The sequence below is a fragment of the Protobothrops mucrosquamatus genome, unplaced genomic scaffold (genome assembly GCF_001527695.2).
Source record: "Protobothrops mucrosquamatus isolate PMUCROS unplaced genomic scaffold, P.Mucros_1.0 scaffold1610, whole genome shotgun sequence".
In the NCBI taxonomy this organism is placed as follows: Eukaryota; Metazoa; Chordata; class Lepidosauria; order Squamata; family Viperidae; genus Protobothrops; species Protobothrops mucrosquamatus.
The window spans coordinates 194,057-216,626 of record NW_015387773.1 but is presented as its reverse complement, the minus strand read 5'-3'; the positions used below and the strand labels follow the sequence as shown (position 1 = coordinate 216,626).

Sequence of the window (22,570 nt, the reverse complement as noted above, 5' to 3'; positions counted from 1 at the left end):
GGGGACATACGCCTCTTCCGCCGAGCCCTAAAGACCTATCTGTTCCAAGAGGCCGGTCTGGCATAAATCTGAAACTTTACAATTTTAAATTGGGTATAATTTTATATTATTATAGTGGGTTTTAGGACAGGACAAATAATTTAATTAGTTTTGAATATTTTTAAATATTATGGTATTGCTGTTTTATTAATGTGCCTGTCCACCGCCCTGAGTCCCGCAAGGGAGAAGGGCGGTATATAAATCAAATAAATTTGAATTTGAATTTGAATAAAAAACAAATAAATCTGCACTGCTCACTTCCATCCAAAATGGCCATAAAATCAAATCAACATAACTTCTTCCTATTTTTAAACTGATTTAAACTGATTTCCATTAATAAAAATATAAGAAGATGATTCTGTGAAAATTTAAACATGTACATTTCCTCAAAGAGCTACTTATTTTTATTTCATAAAAACAGTGAATTGGGGGGGAGTTCAGAGTTAGCATTTGACTGGGACAATATGACAGATCTGTGTGATTTAAGAGTTTGAGATATTTTGTAATATTGCTTGAGAGACAACTTTCATATGTGAAGCATGACTTTCAGGAACCTGAGAAACCATAGAAAAAAGTAATGGCTAATACAGAAGCTTTTTAATACACGTCCTTTCCTCTGGAATGGACATTTTGTATGTAGAGTCTGTACTGTACACCTCAGTAGCTCTGTCTACTGAAGGAAACAAAATGCTCCTTAAGAGCTGTTCCATTGCCTTTCTTGATATCATTTCATTTCCACTGTAAGAAGTCCCTTCATTCTTAACCCAAGACTTTTCCTGAAATATACTTTCAGTTTGTTTACTTCCAAAATAAAAAAAAACTACAAATAAAAACACATTTTAAAATGTTAGCCTTTTTTAAAAAAAGAAAAATGAAAAATGAAGTACATTCATATTTGGAAGGACTGACATTCATTAAAAATTGAGGGGATTTTTTTGTAACTAGACATTCAGGACATACAGTAGAATTCAATTATTATTTTATTGGACTACATAAGATCTACACCAAATTGTTACTTTTCTTTGTACAGTTTCATTTAAGATTAATTAGATATAATTTGAGGTACTTACCTCAATTTGAGCTGTATGCTTGGCGTAGAATTCCAAAGCTTCATCTCCATCTATTTGACCTCCAGGCTTCAACATATTCTGCAATTCTTTGTTGTGGCGAGCAAGCTAAAATAAATGAACAGTTATGAAGAACAGAAAGCTTGCCCATGTCTCCTACTTAAAAAAAATAAAACAAAGCAAAAACTCAAAACTATTGAAAGACTCAATAGCAAAATAGAGAAGTAGCTGACTTCAAATCAAATCAGATATTGACTTGGTCAGATTAAAACCAATGTTAAATCATCAGTAGATCATCAGTGTCTGAAATGGTATAGGGCAGGGGTAGGCAACCTTGGCTCTTTTGTGACTCGTGGACTTCAACTCCCAGAATTCCTGNTTATTATTATTATTATTATTATTATTATTATTATTATTATTATTATTATTATTATTATTATTATTATTATTATATTGTTGTTGTTGTTGTTGTTGTTGTTGTTGTTATAGATACAATACTATTGTACTTAAGCTGCTGTATGTAAACAGGGAACACCCCACACTCACTAGCACTGATGATGTTATCTAGTCAGGTAATGAAACATCTGCAAGCAAACAACCAAACCTAGAGAAAATGAAAGGACTCCTCTCTCCTGTCTTTGACAGAACCTCGTTTAAAGTTGGCAAGCTCAGTATGAGAAAGACCACTCAAAAAGTACAACTCTTACTAAAGCAGTCATTTTCAAAGTTCTCTTTTCAATCTGGGTTGGTCACCAGCACTAGAGGTTTAGTCTTCCAAGCTTTTGGACTTGTGTCTCTTCAGGGAACTTCTCTCTACCAGAATGTGTGCTTTGGGCTATTCTGTGCTTTGGGCTATTCTGTATTTATAGAGTGGCTGTTGTATGTGACTTTTTAGATGTTGATTGGGGTGTTGATGGCTGGCTATTAAGTCATTGGCTCTTGTTTCATTGTGCTGGCAAGCCCTCGCTTCCTAAGTACTTGATAAGCTGGTGGTAAATCAGCACTCTTGTTGACTGATAAGAGGCCCATTTCCCAGGCTGGTTTTGTGCCTGCTCATCCAACAATCTGAGTAGCTGCAAAATTGAATGCATGTTCACTGCAATGTAAGGCTGGTTCTCTTTTATTTGGAGTGTAGTAAGTTTGTTATATGAAGTGTATCAGCTTGAGACAGACTTAAGGATGGAGAATCAGTGAAATTTTATGCTCTTAGAATGCCTAACAACAAATATGTTTCAGCACATACTGAGAAAAACTGCATGACAAAGCACTTAGTTTAAGAAAGACAAACTAATTTGCACCAAGAGCACAACTGAAATGGGCAACCGCAGGTTTCAGGCAAGCGTGAACAACTGGCAACAATGCTTTATATTAGTCAAAAATGCATTTTTATTTCGTCTAATTACTTTCACTGTTTGTGTCAGTATTAATTAGCCACTAGGACATGCATATGATGACTAGGCATTCGGGACAGTGAGATGGGCAGTATATAAATTTACTAACTAGATAAATAAATGAAAAGAGCCAAAAGTGACAACTTGCAAGCTGGTAAACTATTTTGATTCAGAACTTTCTACATTGTAGGTGTAAAGCAGCCTTTCCCAGTCTATTGCTTTTGGCCCCTCATCATATTGCTTTTGGATTTCTGCTTCTATTGTACCAAATGAAAGTAATGGAAATATAATACATTTGAAAAGCATCAAGTTAGAAAAACCAACATGTATTTGGCTTGGTTCTTTCCTTACAGGACAGTCTCTTCTAAAGAAAATCAGCTTGTGCATTTAAATCCAATGCTCTGGATTTCTTCCCACTGAGTGTTCAAAAGGTTGAGACACAAGGAAAAGTCTTCTCAGTGGCTGGCTAACCATTATGGAACAGGTTGTTCCCAGAGGCTGTGATGGTCCCACAGATTCTGCCTTTAGGAAACTAGAAAAAGTGGTTTTATTTCACCTGAATTAGGATCTTAGCACCTTATGAATGATTGATTTTGACACTATTAATTATATATTTCTGGTTTAGGGCCTTGAGAATTGTGGAATGGGTTTTGAATTTTGTGAAGTTTATATGATTTCACTGATGACTGAGCTAATATACAAAGATTGTAATGAAATAAGTGTAGGAGAAGGGGAAGCAAAGCCTGGGGGCAGAGTCAAGAGAGGAATCAGCTTGGAGACATTACATTCCGAGAAGTAGTCTAAGTTCAACTCCTCTTGAATTCCATTAAATCTTATCTAACGCCAATTTAGTGCTGACTGTTAGTTGACCAGATTTTTGTGTACAGACATGAGCAATAAATCAGCTTAAGTGGAAGTTAATGTGTAGTCCTGATTCTTCACGCCTGACAATAAGCACATACAAATTCAAAATTTCTCTAGAATATCCCAGGAATGTCAGCTAAGGCCACACTTGGAATACTGCATCCAGTTTTGGTCACCACGATGTAAAAAAGATGCTGAGACTCTAGAAAGAGTACAGAGAAGAGCAACAAAGATGATTAGGGGACTGGAGGCTAAAACATATAAGGAACGGTTGCTGGGATTGGGTATGTCTAGTTTAATGAAGAGAAGGACAAGGGGGGACATGATAGCAGTGTTCTAATATCTCAGGGGCTGCCACAAAGAAGAGGGAGTCAAGCTATTCTCCAAGGCACCTGAGGGCAGGACAAGAAGCAATGGGTGGAAACTGATCAAGGAGAGAAGCAACTTAGAACTAAGGAGAAACTTCCTGATAGTTAGAACAATTAACCAATGAAACAACCTGCCTCCAGAAGCGGTGAATGCTCCAACACTGGAAGTTTTTAAGAAGAGACTAGACAGCCATTTGTCTGAAATGGTGTAGGGTTCCTGCCTGAGCAGGGGGTTGGACTCGATGACCTCCAAGGTCCCTTCCAACTTTATTATTATTATTAATTGGGAGGAAATAAGAACCCACTTACCTATACTGTGTTTTACACAATAGACAAATACAGCAGCTAGGTCTCCTAGTTATCAGTGTGTTTATTCCAGGCAATAAAGAATCAATGCAGATGTCTTGTGCCAATAGAATAAACTTCAATGAATTATTATATCTTAATCCAACAAGGCTCATACTGTCACTCCTGAAATGAATTCCTGCAGTGCATGATTCAACTACTACCAGTATGAATCAAATGCTCTAAACTTTGGGCTAAACTCTTCAGGTATAAATACAAATGTACCTGATGGGCTAATATGTAAATGTTATGCCCCACGTTTCTAGGCGATGCAGCAAGATCTTCACCATTCTCTCCATCTTCAAATTCAACCTCACCTTGCTGATAGGCCTTTTTAATCACTTCTACCTGTAGAGAAAGAAAAATACATTTCACAAGTTTGAAATATATATATATTTCAATTCATATTTTCATTCTGTTTCAGATATTCTGAAAATGAAACTTGTATGAAGTCATTTTTTATTTCCTTCTATCCTTTGAAGCTGAGCTCACTGACTCAGATTACTGATACTGCTGTTGGTTTTTAAACAACTATAATTTATATCAGAAATAAAGTGACTCAGTGGAATGAACGCCAAAAATAAAGCCTTAAACTTTATCTCCAGCCCACGCCATTATTGTGGAATAATATATTCTGCCATACTCTTGACGCAGACAATTACTATAACTGTATAGGTTTGAATTCCTTGCTTGCGTTTTGTTGTTTGTTTAAAGTGGGACAAAAGAATACTTAGACTGCTTTTTGAAAACATCTAAATGCCTTCTTCAAATCATTATAAGATAAGATAACATTTATTGTCAGTTTTTACTGTGGGCTCACTGGCACACATTAAAAATGAAATTCTGTTGCCTTCTCTCAAAAGTGTACACATACATAACACACATATAAACATGCTATATACAACATATGTATATACCTACACCTTTACATATAAATACATATAAATATTAATCACTGTCCATCTTGAATATATAACAGAAGGAGGACGCTTTAGAGTTCACAAGATTAATACTTTATGGAACAAAACTGTGACAGAATCTGAATGTTCTGCTTCGGATACCACAAAGCCTCCTCCCAGAAGGTAATAAGGAAAACAATTTGTGAAGAGGATGTGTAATGTCCCAGAAAGATGAATAAGCTTCTTGGATGAGAAGTCTTCAAAGAAAAACAAGAAAGTCCAGTTGCCGGATGAAAAAAAGCACCTTTGGGACAACCATGACCTGGATGACTGACAATCTCCATAGACAGGGAGTGTCCCAGACAATCCTGTGGACCCTGCTCAAGCAACACTTATATGCTATGTCCTAGATAGAAGGGAGGGAACTGCCAATAATCTTTCCTGCCATCCTCACGACTCTCTGCACTGCCTTCCTGTCTGGAGCAGTATTATTTTATATTATTTTAAATCATACACATACATCTTATTAGCATAGAGATACTAAGAGATTCATCAAAATAGGTAAAATGAATCTCAGAATAAAAAAACAGTGATAAAATTTCAGTAGTTTTTTTTTTCACTATTTCACTATCTTCATCAGTGAGGTGCTAGAGCAGTGATGGCGAACCTTTTAGAGACCGAGTGCTCAAACTGCAACCCAAAACCCACTTATGCATCGTCGGGTGCCGGGTGGGTGTGGCCCATTGGCTGGGCGTGGCCCATTGGCTGGGCGTGGCTGCAGTGGTAACGGCAGACTGGGTGGAACTAAAAAGTTCAATCAATCAATTCCAACTTTGCAAGATATTTTTTCCCACGAGAAGTTGAAATTGATTGATTGATTGAACCTTTTTTTTTTTTGCACACTGTGGCGGAGGCCTAAAGCGAAAAAGTTTCATAAAACTCAGCTGAAGGCCTAGGACTGGGGCAACAGCGCGCATGCCCATAGAGAGGGCTCTGAGTGCCGCCTCTGGCACCCGTGCCATAGGTTCGCCACCACTGTGCTAGAGAGTCATAACTTCTCAAGTATCTAGACCAGTGGTCCCCAACCTTTTGGGCACCAGGGACTGGTTCCACGGAGAAAGGTTTTTCCAAGGACAGGAGAGTGTATGGTTTTGTGTGCTGCCTGCATCCCATGGATTGGGCTTTGCTTGTTTGTGCGGACCGGTTGCTGACATGCCACGGCCCGGTACCTGTCCACAGTCTGGGGGTTGGGGACCCCTGATCTAGACTGAGCTTAAGTGTTGTTGGACATACTATTCTTAACTACAGGTAGTCCTTGACTTATAGCCATAACTGGACCACAATTTCCATTGCCCATGTTCTTTGCATGGTTGTTAAGAGAATCACTACAGTTGTTAAGTGAATCACAAGGTCATTAAGTGAACCCGGCTTCTCCCACTGACTTTGTCTAAGATCACCTGTCCCTGGGATGCTGCAACCACTGAAAATATGTGTTGGTTGCCAAGTGCCCAAATTTTGATCATGTGACCTTGGGTTGCTGTGATGATCATAAGTGCGAGCATTAGCCATAAGTCAATTTTGTCACTACTGTTGTAACTTCAAACGGTTGCTAAATGAATGGTTGTGAGTCAAGGACTATCTTGACATGAAAGCAAATGGGAAAGTGACTTGTCGGAACAGCTAATTATTTCAGCATGTCTTCTTGCAAGTTCTTTCAATCGGTCTTTTACACTGAACATACAAAGTAAAATCCTGCTGTCCATGAACGTTTTTGTTTCATTTTGATCCATTGCGAAGTCTGGCTAACAGAAGGGAAGGAGAGGAACTGCTTTTTTTCATCCCTCGAATTGACTCCCACAGTACTCGTGAAAGTCCTCCTATCCCTGGGAGCAAATCTTTCAAGATCACAAAAAGCTGATGGCAAAAATCAATAAAAATGTCCTTTCCTTCTATCTGTGAGAATGAAACCCAGATATAAATGCCACCATGTTGTCATGCTATATTTCTATATAGTTTAATATAATTTTACCTTATAAAATAAATTTTCTCCTCTCTACTTCACCTGAACTTTGCTTGTAAGCCCACCATACAAGATACAATAGAACTATATTGTCAGTACAGATGATCACAGTTAAAATGATACCGTGTCTAATAGTAGGCACTAATACTAGTAGTCACTAATAGAAAATAATGCTTTTTAAGCTCTCAAGTTAAGCTAACTTAAAATATGCCTGTGTATATAGAACAAAGCTCTTTCAATTTACTGCTAAGCATAATAGGGCTTAGTTAAGGCAAGGCCTCAATTTATAAGATCCAAAATAGTGTGATCTTAATCATGCATCTGGCAGCAAGATAATTTCATGCTGTCCAAATTAATGGAAGCAAATTCTTGGAAACATACCAGTTCTTTTGGTCTCATGTTATAAAGGATCCTTTCTGCATTCTCACTGTCGTGCCTACTTTCCATTATAGCCAAGAGTAACTTCGAGGCATTATTCTGAAGGAAAAAAAAAGAGAGGAACTTCAAAGGAAATGAAGCCAATTAAAATATCCATGTATTACAAAAAACAAAAATACGTCTAAAGGAAGTGCAGATGAATATGACTACTACCTACTGCATTTTAGAAAACTTGACAGATGACAAAGCAACAAAGAACAAATAAAAGAGTCTAAAAATTATCTGTATGTACAATGAAGATAAAACCAACTGATAAAAACCTGTGTTCTTTAAATACTTAGGAAAAGTAATTTACATTCAAATCAGGGTTCTGGCAGTACAGTACACCCAATATTTGAGAAGCTACGAAACAGACCCTCTTCTTACATAATACTTAACACAATAAGTTAAAATCATGCATGTTGAATAAGTTACTAAGTTTTGTTTTGTAGAAATACAGAATACAGAATTCCATCCCTGCAGTAGCTGACTACTGTTGCCATGACTATTTTTTTCCTTCATATGATAATGAACAGGAAGGTTTGTATCTGATCAGAGTTTTGGGCTTTTGTTTTATATCTATATCTATGTGCTATTTTTCTATTTTCTATTATTTATAAACTGCTTATAGTCTTTGGGAACTGAACAGCATACAAATGAATAATAAAATGTCACACAGCAAACTACGTTGAAAACAAGTTAGATTATGACTAACAAATTCTAGCAAGAGTTATTTGTATAAGTGTCCTACAATGCTTAAAAACTTACGATTCTGTAAACTGCAGTTCCCACCATAAAGTACCACTACATGAAGACTATTTCATTGCAGTTTGTCTTCTCACCTATAGACCTGAATAGCCTGCTCCCAATGTCTAAATCAGGGTTGTCAAACTGGCAGCCCACGGGCCGGATGCGTCACGTGCAGGCCATGCCCACCCCAGCTCCGCAAAGGCAAAAAAAAGTCACGATGTGTCATGTGACACGATCGAGTTTGACACCCATGTTCTAAATTTTCTATAGAGTTTCAGTTGCATGGCATGTGTCAAACCCATCTGATAGACCAGATTCATGACATTCATGATTATTTGGAGACTGAATTTTAATAGTTAACTAAACATACAAGAAATGAATTAAACTGCATTCTTTCAAATGTACATCTGGTCATATTTAATTAATTTGGTGTAGTTTAAGTTTTATTCAAACTTACTTCTTCTACATGCTACCTTGTCCAAGGCATTCGGTGAATTTCTTGGGGTTACTGAGAGTTTGCACAACCAATCTGACCATAAATGTTTGTTTTGCTCTTGTAATAGTCACAGTTCTCATTGTTAAAGTATCTACTTGCCTTCAGTTCTAGTACAAGATCCATCCTTTTTTTCCCCAGGGGGTTGATATCATTGAGAATTAATGCTGTAATTATATCAATACCATTGGATTCATGAGTAGCAATGCAGTTCTGCATAAGGAGTGAGGGAGTGGAAAAAGGTAAGTTAACAACAATATATTGCATGATTATTTTATAAAATTAACCCACAGGTCATTGTGCAAAATTAGGAGGAGAAGTTCTTCCTGTCCCTATTTATAATTGTTTCCCACATTTCTTACATAAGAAACAGTTGGAAGAAAATGAGACTACTCAACATATAAATGCCATAATTAATAACTTTAAATCTGTTTTGTTGATCTACTGTTGGAGAACTGAGAAGATTATTTTTCCTTTCATGTCTTAAAATTTTGATCTCACATTTTTATTAGAGCATTTGGATTTTTACTGTTGCCCTTCCACAGTTTGTGGAATACTTTGGAAACTCTTGACTTAGTTAAGGGGTAATATAAATGTAATCACAGATTTATCTGAAGTTACTCTTTACCATAGAATAGAGAAGAACTTGGTCTGAAATATTCTTGAAGAAAGACTAGGGAATTTCAACAAAACAGACACCTGAGCTACAATTCAGTATATGTAGTGGCATTATAGTAACATTTCTAAATAACCATTGTAAATGTCAATATGTGCGTGAACGTAGGTGTATGATTATGTAAAATAAAATAATTATGGGTTCATTTGGAACTCCGGAAAAGCAGTACGCACTGAAATTTGGATTGACGTAGTGGTTAAAAAAATAAAGCTGGAAAACCGGAGACTTTAAGTTCTAATTCTACTTTAGGCATAAAGCCAGCAAGATGATTTGGGGCCAGTCACTCCCTCTCAGCCCTAGGAAGCAGAGGGCAATGGCAAACAACTTTCAAAATGTTGCAGAAAAACTTGCAGGGACTTATCCAAGCAGTTGCCATGAGTCAAGATTGATTTAGAGCCATGCACCTGTGTACAAATGACACACACACAAAGGAGATCTGTAATTTGGTAATAGTGGAGTAACAGCATTTACCTATAATTCTCCTCTCCCTAATAGGAAATTTCCATGCTAGCCAATCATACCTTTCTAACACTGCTAGAAACCTCAGTGTAGGGGGGCTTCTGGTACTATGCACAATAAAATCACATGCATATTTCTTTTCTTAATAACACTACAAGTTGAAACTTAAACATTCCAAAATATTCTCAGTGTTCCAAGTCAGCCTCTCAATTTGCAACAAGCCAGCCACATCTCCCATTTGTCTCAACTACAATACCTGATTTTCATGACATGGTCCCTGGCAGTACTCTGTCAAACTTTCCAGAGTTTGGTTGATCAGTGCTACATTTTTCTCATTAATGTACAGCCCAAGCAGTCCAAGTCCTCCAGTTGTGCTTCCACAAATACAATCTAAAAACTGTAATGTCTCACACACTAGGTTGTAGTTAGTCTTGTTGTTTTGGCAACGTAGGAAGTTCTAGAGATGGGCATGGCAATAACAGAGAAAGAAAAAAGTTATGAATTTCACTTTTTAATATAAAAAACAGCTTATTCTCATAATTTTTCAAATAGTATCTGCTGTTATCTGTACTGAAAAACACTTTTCTATTAATCCATGCACAGGGCAAAACAGTCCTCTGTATATGCTGTTATATTGATATATCGACAGATTTTCCCATCTAAACAGCAGTGTGAAATTCTGCTGAAGCATGGTCTTCGAGAAGCATATTTACAATAGACATCAACAGCAGAAGTGCAGAGATCTGAATTGTCCCTTGTATATTTTTTCAGCACATGGATGGGGTGAGGGAGACAAAGCATCAGAACTTCCCCAATCTTTTTCTCCAATACTTGCTAAATCAGTGGTTCTCAACCTTTTTAATGCCGCGACCCCAACCGGTCGTAAGTCGAGGACTAAACCGGTCGTAAGTCGAGGACTAAACCGGTCATAAGTCGAGGACTAAACTGGTTGTAAGTTGAGGACTACCCAACCGGTCGTAAGTCGAGGACTTTCCCTGCCCGGGAGCGCCGCACATGCGTAGTTCCGCCCCCTGCGCCGGCCGAGGCGTAGCTGGCAAGCGGCAGAGACGGAGCAGGCCGACCACCAGCTGGCCCAGCCCAAGGGAGGTAAGGCCGGAAAAGGGGAAAAAAATGGCGGACAAAAAAAATGGCGGACAAAAAAAATGGCGGACAGCCTTGCTTGGCGACCCCCGTGAAATGGTCGATCGACCCCAAATGGGGTCCCGACCCACAGGTTGAGAACCACTGTGCTAAATCATCTTTGCCACATTGGTGGCATCTTTGTCAGTGTTCTTGAAAAAGTAGAAGACAAATCACCGATCCATTGATCTTCTTTCTACTTTCTGTTCATCTGCTCTCTTTCAAGGCACAAGCTGAAAAAAAGAGCAAAAAGCAAAAGCTTCCCTTTTCCTTTCCATTGCCTTCCATGGATGGTGGGGAGATGAAGCCCGAAAGGAGAGGACAAGAAAAAATAATAATCAGGACAGTTTGAAAGAAATGACACTGGGTTCAGCCAGATAATCTTTCCCAAAAATGTGTTAAAATTTGCAAATGGCAATGCTTTTCTGCAACTACTTGGTACAAAGTTACATTTTTAAGAGTTCACTGGTGGAATGTTGAACAGCTGAAATCCTTATGAGTTCTCTGGTGTAGTCAGGGATCCAGCTGATTTGCCTGTTTCTTCCTCTAATCCAATTGACAGTGGCAAAAATCATGATGTTTCTTTTTCCCTACTGGTCTACTACAGAGGGACAGACCAGTTAAATATGAGTGGGAGTCAATGGACCCATTGAAAAGATTAATCAATAGAAACCACATTCCCAAATACTCAGCCACAGAAAAGAAAATAAGGAGTTTGCTTTTCCAAGGTGGATGGGAAGGATAAAGAAGCAAGAGAGTTCACACTTTGGGGCTGTAGTAAACAAAGTCAAGACAAAATAGGCCATGGCTATTCTGTAAATAAGAGGTTGAAGTCTGTAAAGGGAGCTTCTTGAACCTGTTTCGTTTCTAGCCAGTTTACATGCCAGTGTCAAGCAGTTTCAAGCTGCAGTATGGAAAAGCCCTAAGATAAATATTCAGGGAACGATCAAATATTATTTGGGGTTTTCAGATTATTTGGGGTATTATAGCAAAAATCCAAACAATCTCATGCATAACAGTTTAGGTCTAAGAAGAAATACTGTTATCTCCGAGGTGGGTAAGTTAAAGGCTGCAGAAGTTTGCACTTCCTGGCCTATTTTGCAGCCTCCATTAGCTTCCAAGTTTCCACAAGGGAACCAAGAATATCACACAACTTCAATTTCAGATTCTGTAGGATAATCCTTTGCTGCTCAGTGAGTTGGGCTTTCCGGTTCATAACGTAACCATATGTGTTAGAACCAGCTGTTCCACACAGGAAGCATCAGCCAGGGAGAGACAGGGAACGGGAAAATTGAGGAGATGAATAAAAACAAGAATAGTGCTTGAGTGGTTCAGTAAGGCTTCTTACAGTCCTGATTGTGACAGAGAAGAAAAGCACCACTGGTTTTGCTTCAGGAAATCAAATTTCTTCTGCTGAAGGAAAAACTAACAAATTATCCCTTGTTCTCAGTTTAAGTAATCCAACTCTCTTCTGAGAAGACAGAATTGTTAGACGTGCTTTTAGGTCCCCCAGAGGTTCCCACTTTCTGGGTTGTTAGGCATTTTTGAAATTCGAGAGCATGCTATGGATGTTCTTACAATATGGTTGCTATGGAGTGTTTTGCTAGTCCCAAAGCGCTTGTTTACTAGTAGTTAAATTAGTGAGAATCTTTTCACTCCTGCTTCATCTCCTACTTGACTATCAATCCATCTATCCATTCATCCATCCACATAAAGATGATATTTGAGGCTGGTGCTAGGTTTGGCAACATGATAGCTTCTCAACTAATTAACTAAAAACATTCAACATTCAGATCAGGCCAAGTAAGGCGTTGCTAGACACACTGGGGCTCCTGAGTATGCCCCATGAGTGGCAAGACTGTTTGTGTACCTGCAAATCCCGGTTGTGGTTTTCACACAGCAACTGCAAAAACCGTAAAATGGGCTGCATTATTGTGATGACAGGACTCATTTCCAGCTCATCTTTGTTTTTATCTGCCACAGACTGTGCTCCTTCTACAGCTGAATAATGATCATCAGGGTCGGCTTCTCTTCTGTAGGTGTTAAATGCTTTCCTTGTAGCGGTGGAGGCCTCAACCAACTGATCTCTCGCTTCCTCTGTTATCTGGGTCAGGGGTTCCCTTAATGCTATAATGCACAATGACAAATCCCATTAGCAAATAATGACGCAGTCCTCTTCACCATTTCCAGAAAGCTTCACACATTGGCCATCAAGCATTTTGCCTTTTTGTAGTAAAAGTATCCAGATTAGTATAGTAAGTTTAACAAGCCAGCCTGATTCATCTCGTTTCTTAGCAATACACAGAAATAGCCTCAAAAAGACAGTTCTTTGTAGATTAAATAAACATAAATACAGTCATTAAAAGTTTTAGTAATGATGCTTAGTTATTGTAAAACAGACTTGCCGGCAAGGGTCTAGAAACTGCCACCAAAACACCTAGTACATGAAATACTATCAACTCCTAATTTTCTCTCTAGGTTTATTAAAAGTATAGTAGAATTCCTTTGGATAAACAGAAATTCCTCCTCCTTTTTCACTTCAGCATATTGGATTGGATCCAGATTCTGTCATGATTAGAGCAGACTGCTCAGATTTAAGGAAACTCAAGACAGTCACTGATTCAAATGAGCATACTTTACATATGACAAAGCAACACACATTATGGATAGTGGCTAGGGTGCCAGACTAGGGCCAGGGAAGACCCAGGTTCTAGCCTATCCTGGAACATGGAAGCTAGCCAAATGACCTTAGGTCAGATACTTCCTCTCAGCCCTAATTAGCATCTGGAAAAGCCAGCTTAAAAACCTGCGTCTGCTATGTCAACGAAAGCAGCTGCAGTGCAAAAAAAGAAAAAGAAAGAAAGAAATACAGACCCTGCATTCAAGTGGGACAAATGCTGGAAACAGCAACTACCATTCTAAATATGATGAACTGTGGATGCAGCTTATTCTCATGCTGTCATTTTTATTGCTTAATGAATAAAAATTCAAGTTCTGCTTGGACAAGGCTTCAAGATATCAAAAGAAGAGAAGACCATGACCCTCACTGATATCTTAACAATTTATGAGGAAGAATTCTCCAAAATAGCACAGGCAGCAACATAGTCAAAAATCCTGTGAAATACTCAACTTTCCACTTTATCAATCACCTATAATGAGTCCTGCGCATGTCCTGCTGGGCAATAAATATGTGGCGGTGAGAATGTGTGTGTGTGTGTGTGTCCGTGTTCCATTTCCCCCATGTATACATCTGCTGGAAGCCTCATTACAAAACAGGGAAGATCCTAAACCAAGAAAATAATACAGGTAGTCCTCGATTTATGACCACAGTTGAGCCCCAAATTTTAGTTGTAAAGTGAGACATTTGTTAATGCGAGTTTTGCCCCATTTTACGATTTTTCTTGCCACAGTTGTTAAATAAATCTGGCTTCCCCATTGACTTAGCTTGTCAGAAGGTCACAAAAGGTGATCACATGATCCCAAGACACTGCAGTCTAAACATGAGTCAGTTGCCAAGCATCTGAATTTTGATCATGTGACCTGGGGATGCTGCAATGGTTATAAATGTGAAAAACAGTCATAAGTAACTTTTTCAGATGTGTTGTAACTTTGAAGGGTAACTGAATGAACTGTTGTAATTTGAGGACTACTTGTATTAATTGACTTTAGAACTTTTGATTAAAATCATCCACCTTTAAAATAAGGCACCCTATTTAAAATTAGTGATTTTCCTCTGAATAATAGCATTCTTCACCACACTCTTGAAAAGCATCCAGGGTTTTCAGCAGGGATATCTACATTAATTTAAGCCTCCTGGTCTTTCATTTACAGAAGTGTAGTTTATGCTTATTACTTCCTCACCCCAACTCACAGATAATTACCAGGTAGGGATGAACCTTACTTCTTCTTTTGGGTAAATATGGTGCTTATTTTATCCACTGGATCCACAGTTAGTACATCTGGTTATTTTTACTTAAAATATGTAGTATAAAAATACCTATCTTCTGCTCCTCAAAATTATGTCCTTACCATATGTATTATAGCCATCTAAAGCATCAGTTCATATTCTTGACTACTAGGAACAACCTAGTATACCAATTCTAGGAACAACTTCCTAGTACAACAACTATTAAATATTAGGAACAATCTATTATATTTCATCCTTATTGGCAATATGTACTGATCCATCATATTTGCATGTCAGAACAGTGCTCCAAGTGATAGAGAAGTTTAAGATTTAATTCTGAATGTACATCTTAATTCATAGGAGCAAGGTGGCTCTTGTGGTTAGGATGCTGGATTGGAGATTAGCAAGTCTGTGTTCAATGGGCAATGGTGATGTCACCAGTTAATCTTTCCACCCGGAAGTAGTTGAAAAAAAAATCTAGTTCATCTTTAGACTGAATTGAGAAATAGAAAGTCTGCTTTTAATTACAGAATTCTAGACCTACTGCCTGCAGAGCAAATAATGTTAAATGAAAAGTTGAAGCAACATGTCAATCTACTCAAGCTGGCTGGCATACCAATATGAGAATACCTGTCAGCATTTCAGTAATTGCCATATCCCAAAAGGTTGAAGAACGAAGATGATGTCATGGCAGGATAGCACTCTTTTCCATGCTGTGGACCAGAATCATGGGATCAATAAAATACTTAATCACATGATGAATTATTTACTTTCAGTTGGTCATACTCTACTGTAGCTCTTTGAGCCTTACCTCTCTTCCTTGCTGGCACATCTCTGTCGGAGTCATCATCTTTCTTTTTATTTCCCAAATCACTGGTGTTAACTGTGACTGTGGCCTTGATTTCTTGCTGAGCAACTTTCATACGATCATAAAACACTTTGAAGAATTTTTCTGATTTCTTATCTTCCATCAAGCGACAAAAAAAGGAGTGCTGTAGCAAAATAAAAGCCCAAGAAACTGTTAATTTAAAAATAAAAAGGAAATATTTTTAATATCAAAGACATACATTTTAAAAAACTAAATGTGCTCTCTGTGAGCCCCACAATCATTTACTGATCTACTGTTAAAGATAAGCAATTATAATCTCATAGCCAAGGTAGAATTATCCACAACTGCTAATTCTGAAGAGCAAAAAAAGTAGAAAACAGTGACTATGGAATAGTTTCTCCTCAATGTGGTTTGTCATTATAAAAAAAAGGTTTGCATAGGGTCATATATTTATAACTGCTGAAAATTGGGATATGGACACACACAGAGACACACATAGAATATATGACACCACCATCTTCCAAACCTTCCTGTTCCATTGCTGAATAGTTTTCCTATTTCCTATTTCAATTCAAAACTATATTTATAGATATTTGAAGATGATTACAAACTTTGCTCATAAGCAATTATTAATTAAGATGTCTTCATATTTTATATGACAATGCAATCTTGTATATATGATTCATATATACTGTAGGTGCTACCAAGTTCAATAAGGCTTACTCCTAAATAAGTGTTTACAAGGTTGCTGCCTTAACATACAATCTATCTGTGGGAAGTCTTACAGATATCTCAAATGTTTGTTGAAATATTCAGTAAAACAGAATTGGTGAATGAGACAGTCACATGCAACTACTTGGAACTATTACAGCTAGCTGTTGAGTGTATAATACCATGCCTAGCAGAATAACAAAATAAACAGAGTAACAAGATAACAGAGTTGGGTCTTTGGAGGTCTTCTAGTCCAATCCCCTGCACAAGCAGGAGACGCTATACCAGGGATAGGCAACTTTGACTCTTTTATGGCTTGTGGACTTCAGAATTCCTGAACCAGCCATGCTGACTCAGGAATTCTGGGATTGAAGTCCACAAGTCATACAAGAGCCAAGGTTGCCTATCCCTGCCCTATACCATTCCAGACAAGTGGAACCCAGTCTCTTCTTAAAAACCTCCAGTGATGGAGCACCCACAACATCTGAAGGGAAGCTGTTCCACTAATTATTCTTACTGTTAGAAAAGTTCTCCTTAGTTCTAGGTTGCTTCTCTCCTTGATTAGTTTCCATCCATTGTTTCTTGTCTTCTGGTGCTTTGGAAAATAGGTTGACCCCTTCTTCTATTATGTAACATGTAGAGCTGCTGCACCCCAAAGGATTCAAGACATAAAAGCAAGGGTATATGCACTATATTGTGTATGCTGAACATAACAACTAACTTTGGAAGAGAATTAAAACTAGTGCTTTAATCTGTTGCTGCAATTAGCCTATATGAAATGTGTGTGTGTACACATACTTATACGTGTAGGTAAATAAATAGTTAGAAAAACAGACTGATTCGTTGGGTGTATGTGCCTTGTAATGCCTTCAAATAACTCTGTAAAGTACTGAGCAGAGACCATATAGTTGAAAGCACCTGACAACCAAAGATAGTATTACATAAATCAGAAAAGGAGCAGTATGTCACCTTATGCAGAGAATCACAAAGTTAGCATTCTTCTGTGGATAATGTTGCAATATGACACAAATCAAATGTACTGAACTGCTCTTCTCTAGTTCCTGCAACTTGAAATGGTCTATGCAAGATCATGTAACAAGTTTGTCAACGCTGTTAACATCGGATGTTTTTGCATTGACAACAAAGGGAAATGTAGCCATCTTTTACCTTTTGCTTTTAGAGTTAGATGATGCTGGGAGGGGGGATGTGAATGACATAATAACACTAGACCTAGCATGAGAAACAAGGTTATTGTAACCAGAGCTGATAAGGAATTGGCAGGCTGGAGAACTGGAGAGGAGGCCCGTGCTTCAAGCTAATTGGGGAATGTGATTTATGACTGTTAATTGAAGGAGGAAATTGTGCTTTGATACTATGTGCTCAGGGGAGGGGAATTCAGTTTTTGGCTTCAATTATGCAGTGCCGAAGTTATGCTACTCAAAATAAAAATTCTTTAAGGTAAACAATGCCTCAAAGTTCTTTTGAAGAGTTTAATTTGCCGGAACCATGACACCTGCCATCCTTTTCACTTCAGTCACATATGTGATTAACTCTTATCTCTCTTTACCAATATTACACAAACCTATTCAGGAAGCCTAATCCAAGAAGCCCCCACTGGCACTTGCACAATATCTGCCCAACAACTTTAATGTCAATTCCCAATGTAAAGCCAAATGGGGCCCTGAATGCCCAGTTATAGGAAGATATATAAATGACCCCACCAAAAAAAAGTACAAGGCTTTGAGCTACATCAGCAATGGACAATTATGAATAGGATTTGCATCTCACATGGTGTCTGACTGGACTCTCTATAAATGGGCATAGTATCCTCCCCTCAGTGTGACAGCGGAGTCCCATGTCAAACTCTAGTCTAGATCACATTGTGACCGGATGTAAGCTGAGGACATATACTAGTCTGATATCTGTTTTTTCTTTAATATAAATGATGTTGTGCTTCAATGGTTAGATGGTCTAGATCAGGGGTAGATAACCTCGGCTCTTTTATGACTCGTGGACTTCAACTCCCAGAATTCCTGAGCCAGCCATACTGGCTCAGGCATTCTGGGAGTTGAAGTCCACGAGTCATAAAAAAGCCAAGGTTGCCTACCTCTGGTCTAGACATTGATATTTGAACATTAGATTTTTTTAACATTTATATTTTATTAGGTTCTACTAATCTAGTTGAAATGTTAATATTTACTGCTAATCCATGTATGATATGCCATACACTAAACAAATAATAATAATTCATACTAGGAATTCTCTCTTCTCTTCCTCCATTTATTCTTATTCCTAGGAACTGCTTTCATCCAATTTTCTTTCTTGTCACAATCACAATGTCACATGCCTTTCTTTCCTTCTGAAAGCTTTAGCATATCTCATGTGTTGGGCAACATTCACAATTAGATCCTTTACTGTGATGTACTACAAGCTGTTAGGAATCTTTCACAAATGCTGGGCATCGCAAAAGCATACTCATTTTTCCAGAGTATATTTATTTTTGATGCTCAATAGATTTCTGAATACTGTATATATATCGCAGATAAGCCAAGAATTTTAGTTGCCAAAATACACCCCATCTGCAGATGGCCTTATTAGTATATATATACTATGTATATCTTGTACATATTCTTGCACAATATAAACAAATCCACAGATAAACCAACCTCAAACTGAATAGCAGTTTGCATGTTTCACTGATATTTTAATTCCACAGTATACCAGGGAATTGCTGCTTAAATGGTAGAAGCTTAGCATGAAACTATGAGTGATACAGCAATGCATCTGACCTACTAGAACAAAAAGCTGCATTAATGATGCCTTAATTAACCAGTGGAACAACCTGCCTCCAGAAGTGGTGAATGCTCCAACACTGGAAGTTTTTAAGAAGAGACTGGACAGCCATTTGTCTGAAATGGTATAGGGTTTCCTGCATGAGCAGGGGGTTGGACTAGATGACCTCCAAGGTCCCTTCCAACTTTTATTATTATTATTATTATTATTATTATTATTATTATTATTATTATTATTATTATTATTATTATTATTATTATTATTATTATTATTATTATTGATGGTTTTGTTCATCTTAGATTTTGCTCATATTTGTGAATTTTCACATTTACCATATGTATTGGAAACATTTGCTTCAAACAGTGTTACCTAGGCGTGCGCTTTATATATAATTATTTATTTGTAGTGCTAACTAAGACAACAGGAAACATGAAATTGTGCATAAAGAGGTCAAATTTAGTAATTAGAAATTCCCATCTATATTGCATTAGGTCTGCTTGTTTTAAACTGACATTGCAAGTCTGTAGCCAGAATTCTATGTAGGCCATAAATTTATTTAAGTGCCTGAGAAAAGAATTATCCTTATGGAAAGCATTCATTTGCAGGAGATTGTGTATTCTAGTCCTGCTTTGGGCATAAAAGTCAGTTGAGTGACTTCAGTCTCAGCCCAATTCACCTTACAGAGCTGTTGTGGGGAAAATAGGAGGACAAAGAGACATTAGGTATGTTTGCTGCCTTGAGTTATTTATAAAACATAATAAAGGTGGGATTAAAAGAATGTTAAAAATGTCTGATCCCTTTTCATATTTCAAAAGTGATTAAAGAGCCTCATGTTGCTGAAAAGTATGTCTAGTTTGATGAAAGGAAGGACTGGCAGTGTTCCAATATCTCAGGGGTTGCCACAAAGAAGAGGAAGTCAAACTATTCTCCAAAGCACCTGAAGGCAGGACAAGAAGCAATGGATGGAAACTAATCAAGGAGAGAACTACCCTAGAACTAAGGAGAAATTTCCTGACAGAACAATTAACCAGTGGAACAACCTGCCTCCAGAAGTTATGTATGCTCCAACACTGGATGTTTTTAAGAAGAGATTGGACAATAATTTGTTTGAAATGGTATAGGGCAGTGTTTCTCAACCTTGACAATTTTAAGGCATGTGGACTTCAACTCCCAGAATTCCACAGCCAGCAATGCTAGCTGTGGAATTCTGGGAGTTGAAGTCCACATGCCTTAAAATTGTCAGGGTTGAGAAACACTGGTATAGGGCTTCCTCCCTGAACAGGGGTTGAACTAGAAGACCCCTAAGATCCCTTCCAACTCTGTTATTCTGTTCTCTGTTTTTCAAAAACAGATCATGCCAAACAAATCTTTTTTCAAAAGCTTGAATTTATATCACATATGGTTGGGTCAATAAGTGATAGTAAAATAGCAGTGAAATACTGTAGATTACAATGTCAACTCTTTCCAGCTCCACGTGATCAGAGCAGCCTCCTTTCATCATTCTACTTCTAAAGGAAAATACAAGAACATACCAAGAATCCAAATCACCTCTACAGTAATACAACTGGAAACTTGTATGAAGTAAGAATTTTGAAAATGTATTTTTCACAGATAAATACTTAAAAGATTGATTTATCACATACAACACAGGATGAGGGCAATAGTAAGAAGTAAAAAAAAAAACAACAACCTCTCAGCTTGGTTAGCTTTGACAGACAGTTCTTCCATGGTAGATTAGCATTTCGGGTGATTTTTAGCCAGCCACTTTGAATCTATTTATTTATTTATTTATTTATTTTATATTCCAGCGTTATTATTTTTCTAAACAACTCAAGGCAGAGAACATATCTAATACTCTTTCTTCCTCCTCTTTTTCTCACAACAGTAAGCCTCTGAGGCAAGTTGGGCTGAGAGAAAACGACTGGCCGAAAGTCACCTTCATTAGGATCTATTTAGCTTCTTCCTTAACTTTTACTGCAGATAAACTTGTCTTTACGATTACAATCATGTATTAGACTAAGAACTGCAAAGCCAACAAAAACATTTTAGGTGTTCATTAGACCCCCTTTCTCTTGTCCTGAAACTGTCTATTGGACCATTCTGTTGCTGAAATACCGTAACTAAATTAAACTTCTATTACTATCCTACATATGGAAATGGATTGGTTGCAAGGCAGCTTCCACAGCCAGCAAGAAGTTTGGTAAGGGGATTTCTCTTTTGTTCCTTAATAGTTACGACAGGGAATTACAATCTGATTTTAAAATAACCAGAAGCACCAATAGATTACCCATAATTAGAGACTGTAATTTTCACATACAGTCCAGTGTTAGTTACTGTATGTTGTGACAAATCAATCTTCAGAACTGAGGCCAGAGTTACTAGTTTTCTTCCACTGGGAGCAATCTACGCTGTCAAATGGGCCATGGGTACCACTTGATTTCTGATTTTTTCTTGCATGAGATGGGTGTCTGCAGCCGAAACGCTAATTAGCTCCCTGCTTTATATAAGAGACAAACATCCAGAGCAAGTGTAGAAAGCAACAGAAAAGGGAAGATGATTTCAAGTGAGCAAAGTGGAGGGGGGGGAGAGAGATATTGTGTGCAAAAATTACAGGTAGTATCACAAGTTCTGCTTTTTATTCTTGCCCTGATTAAAAATGTAGCAGAACAAGCAGATGGTTCTGGGTCTGTGGGAGTCTTGGGGCTACAATTTCAATATATTTTTAAAAAGTACCACTTTCTTCACACATTTTAACACAGCTGCAGCAAACACACACCCACAGAAGTATAGTGAGCCTTTAAACCACACATTATCAGTACAGGGGAGAAAGACACATCCTACTTCCTTCCTGAATGAAGGATTCGTATGTGGGTGTGAGAACAAGGACGTTTTGCTGGCTCCTGGAAGTCAGCAACCCTTTAAAATATTTTTTTGGGAAGAGACAGCAGAGAAAAGGGAACTGAAGAAAACCATGGCAACCAGTCAGTCCACCTACCCACACCACCCACTAGCTTCATTTGCTGACGCATTAAAAAAAAAAAAGCCAACCGAAAGATCTCAAGCTGTCTCTACCAGCTTGAGAAGGTGAGCAAACCCTCAGAGCTCATTAAATTCCTTCCTTCGCTTCTCTTGTATGCCTGCAGCTACTAGCCAGTTGAATATAAATAGAAGTTATATAACATCCTTGTTGATTCCTGTGTTTTAAAAAAAAACGGCATGACCTTGTTTTAAAAAAGCCTGGCTCTTCCTGCTTATCAAGGACTAATCCTTATAGGGATTAACCTGAATCCACCTGTAGCTGATTTACATGCTGGGAAAAAAGTTACATTAAAAAGAAGGAAGTCCTGTGCTGTTCTGTCCTGATTTTTTGGGATCCTCTAACATTTGTACATTAATTACCTG

At 37.8% G+C, this 22,570-nt stretch overlaps 1 protein-coding gene across 3 annotated transcripts in view; it reads right to left on the bottom strand.

The window, feature by feature from the left end:
* The window catches only part of ITPR1 (inositol 1,4,5-trisphosphate receptor type 1), a 229,458-nt gene that overhangs the window by 38,282 nt on the left and 168,606 nt on the right, over positions 1-22,570 (bottom strand). For all 3 annotated transcript variants that reach the window (XM_029285403.1, XM_015822583.1, XM_029285402.1), the window contains 7 exons: positions 15,647-15,827; positions 12,799-13,055; positions 10,045-10,245; positions 8,756-8,866; positions 7,375-7,470; positions 4,300-4,422; positions 1,110-1,214 (listed from right to left, as the gene is read on the bottom strand). In XM_029285403.1, coding sequence (XP_029141236.1) covers positions 1,110-1,214; positions 4,300-4,422; positions 7,375-7,470; positions 8,756-8,866; positions 10,045-10,245; positions 12,799-13,055; positions 15,647-15,827 — 1,074 coding nt within the window. The remainder of the gene's footprint in view (positions 1-1,109; positions 1,215-4,299; positions 4,423-7,374; positions 7,471-8,755; positions 8,867-10,044; positions 10,246-12,798; positions 13,056-15,646; positions 15,828-22,570) is intronic.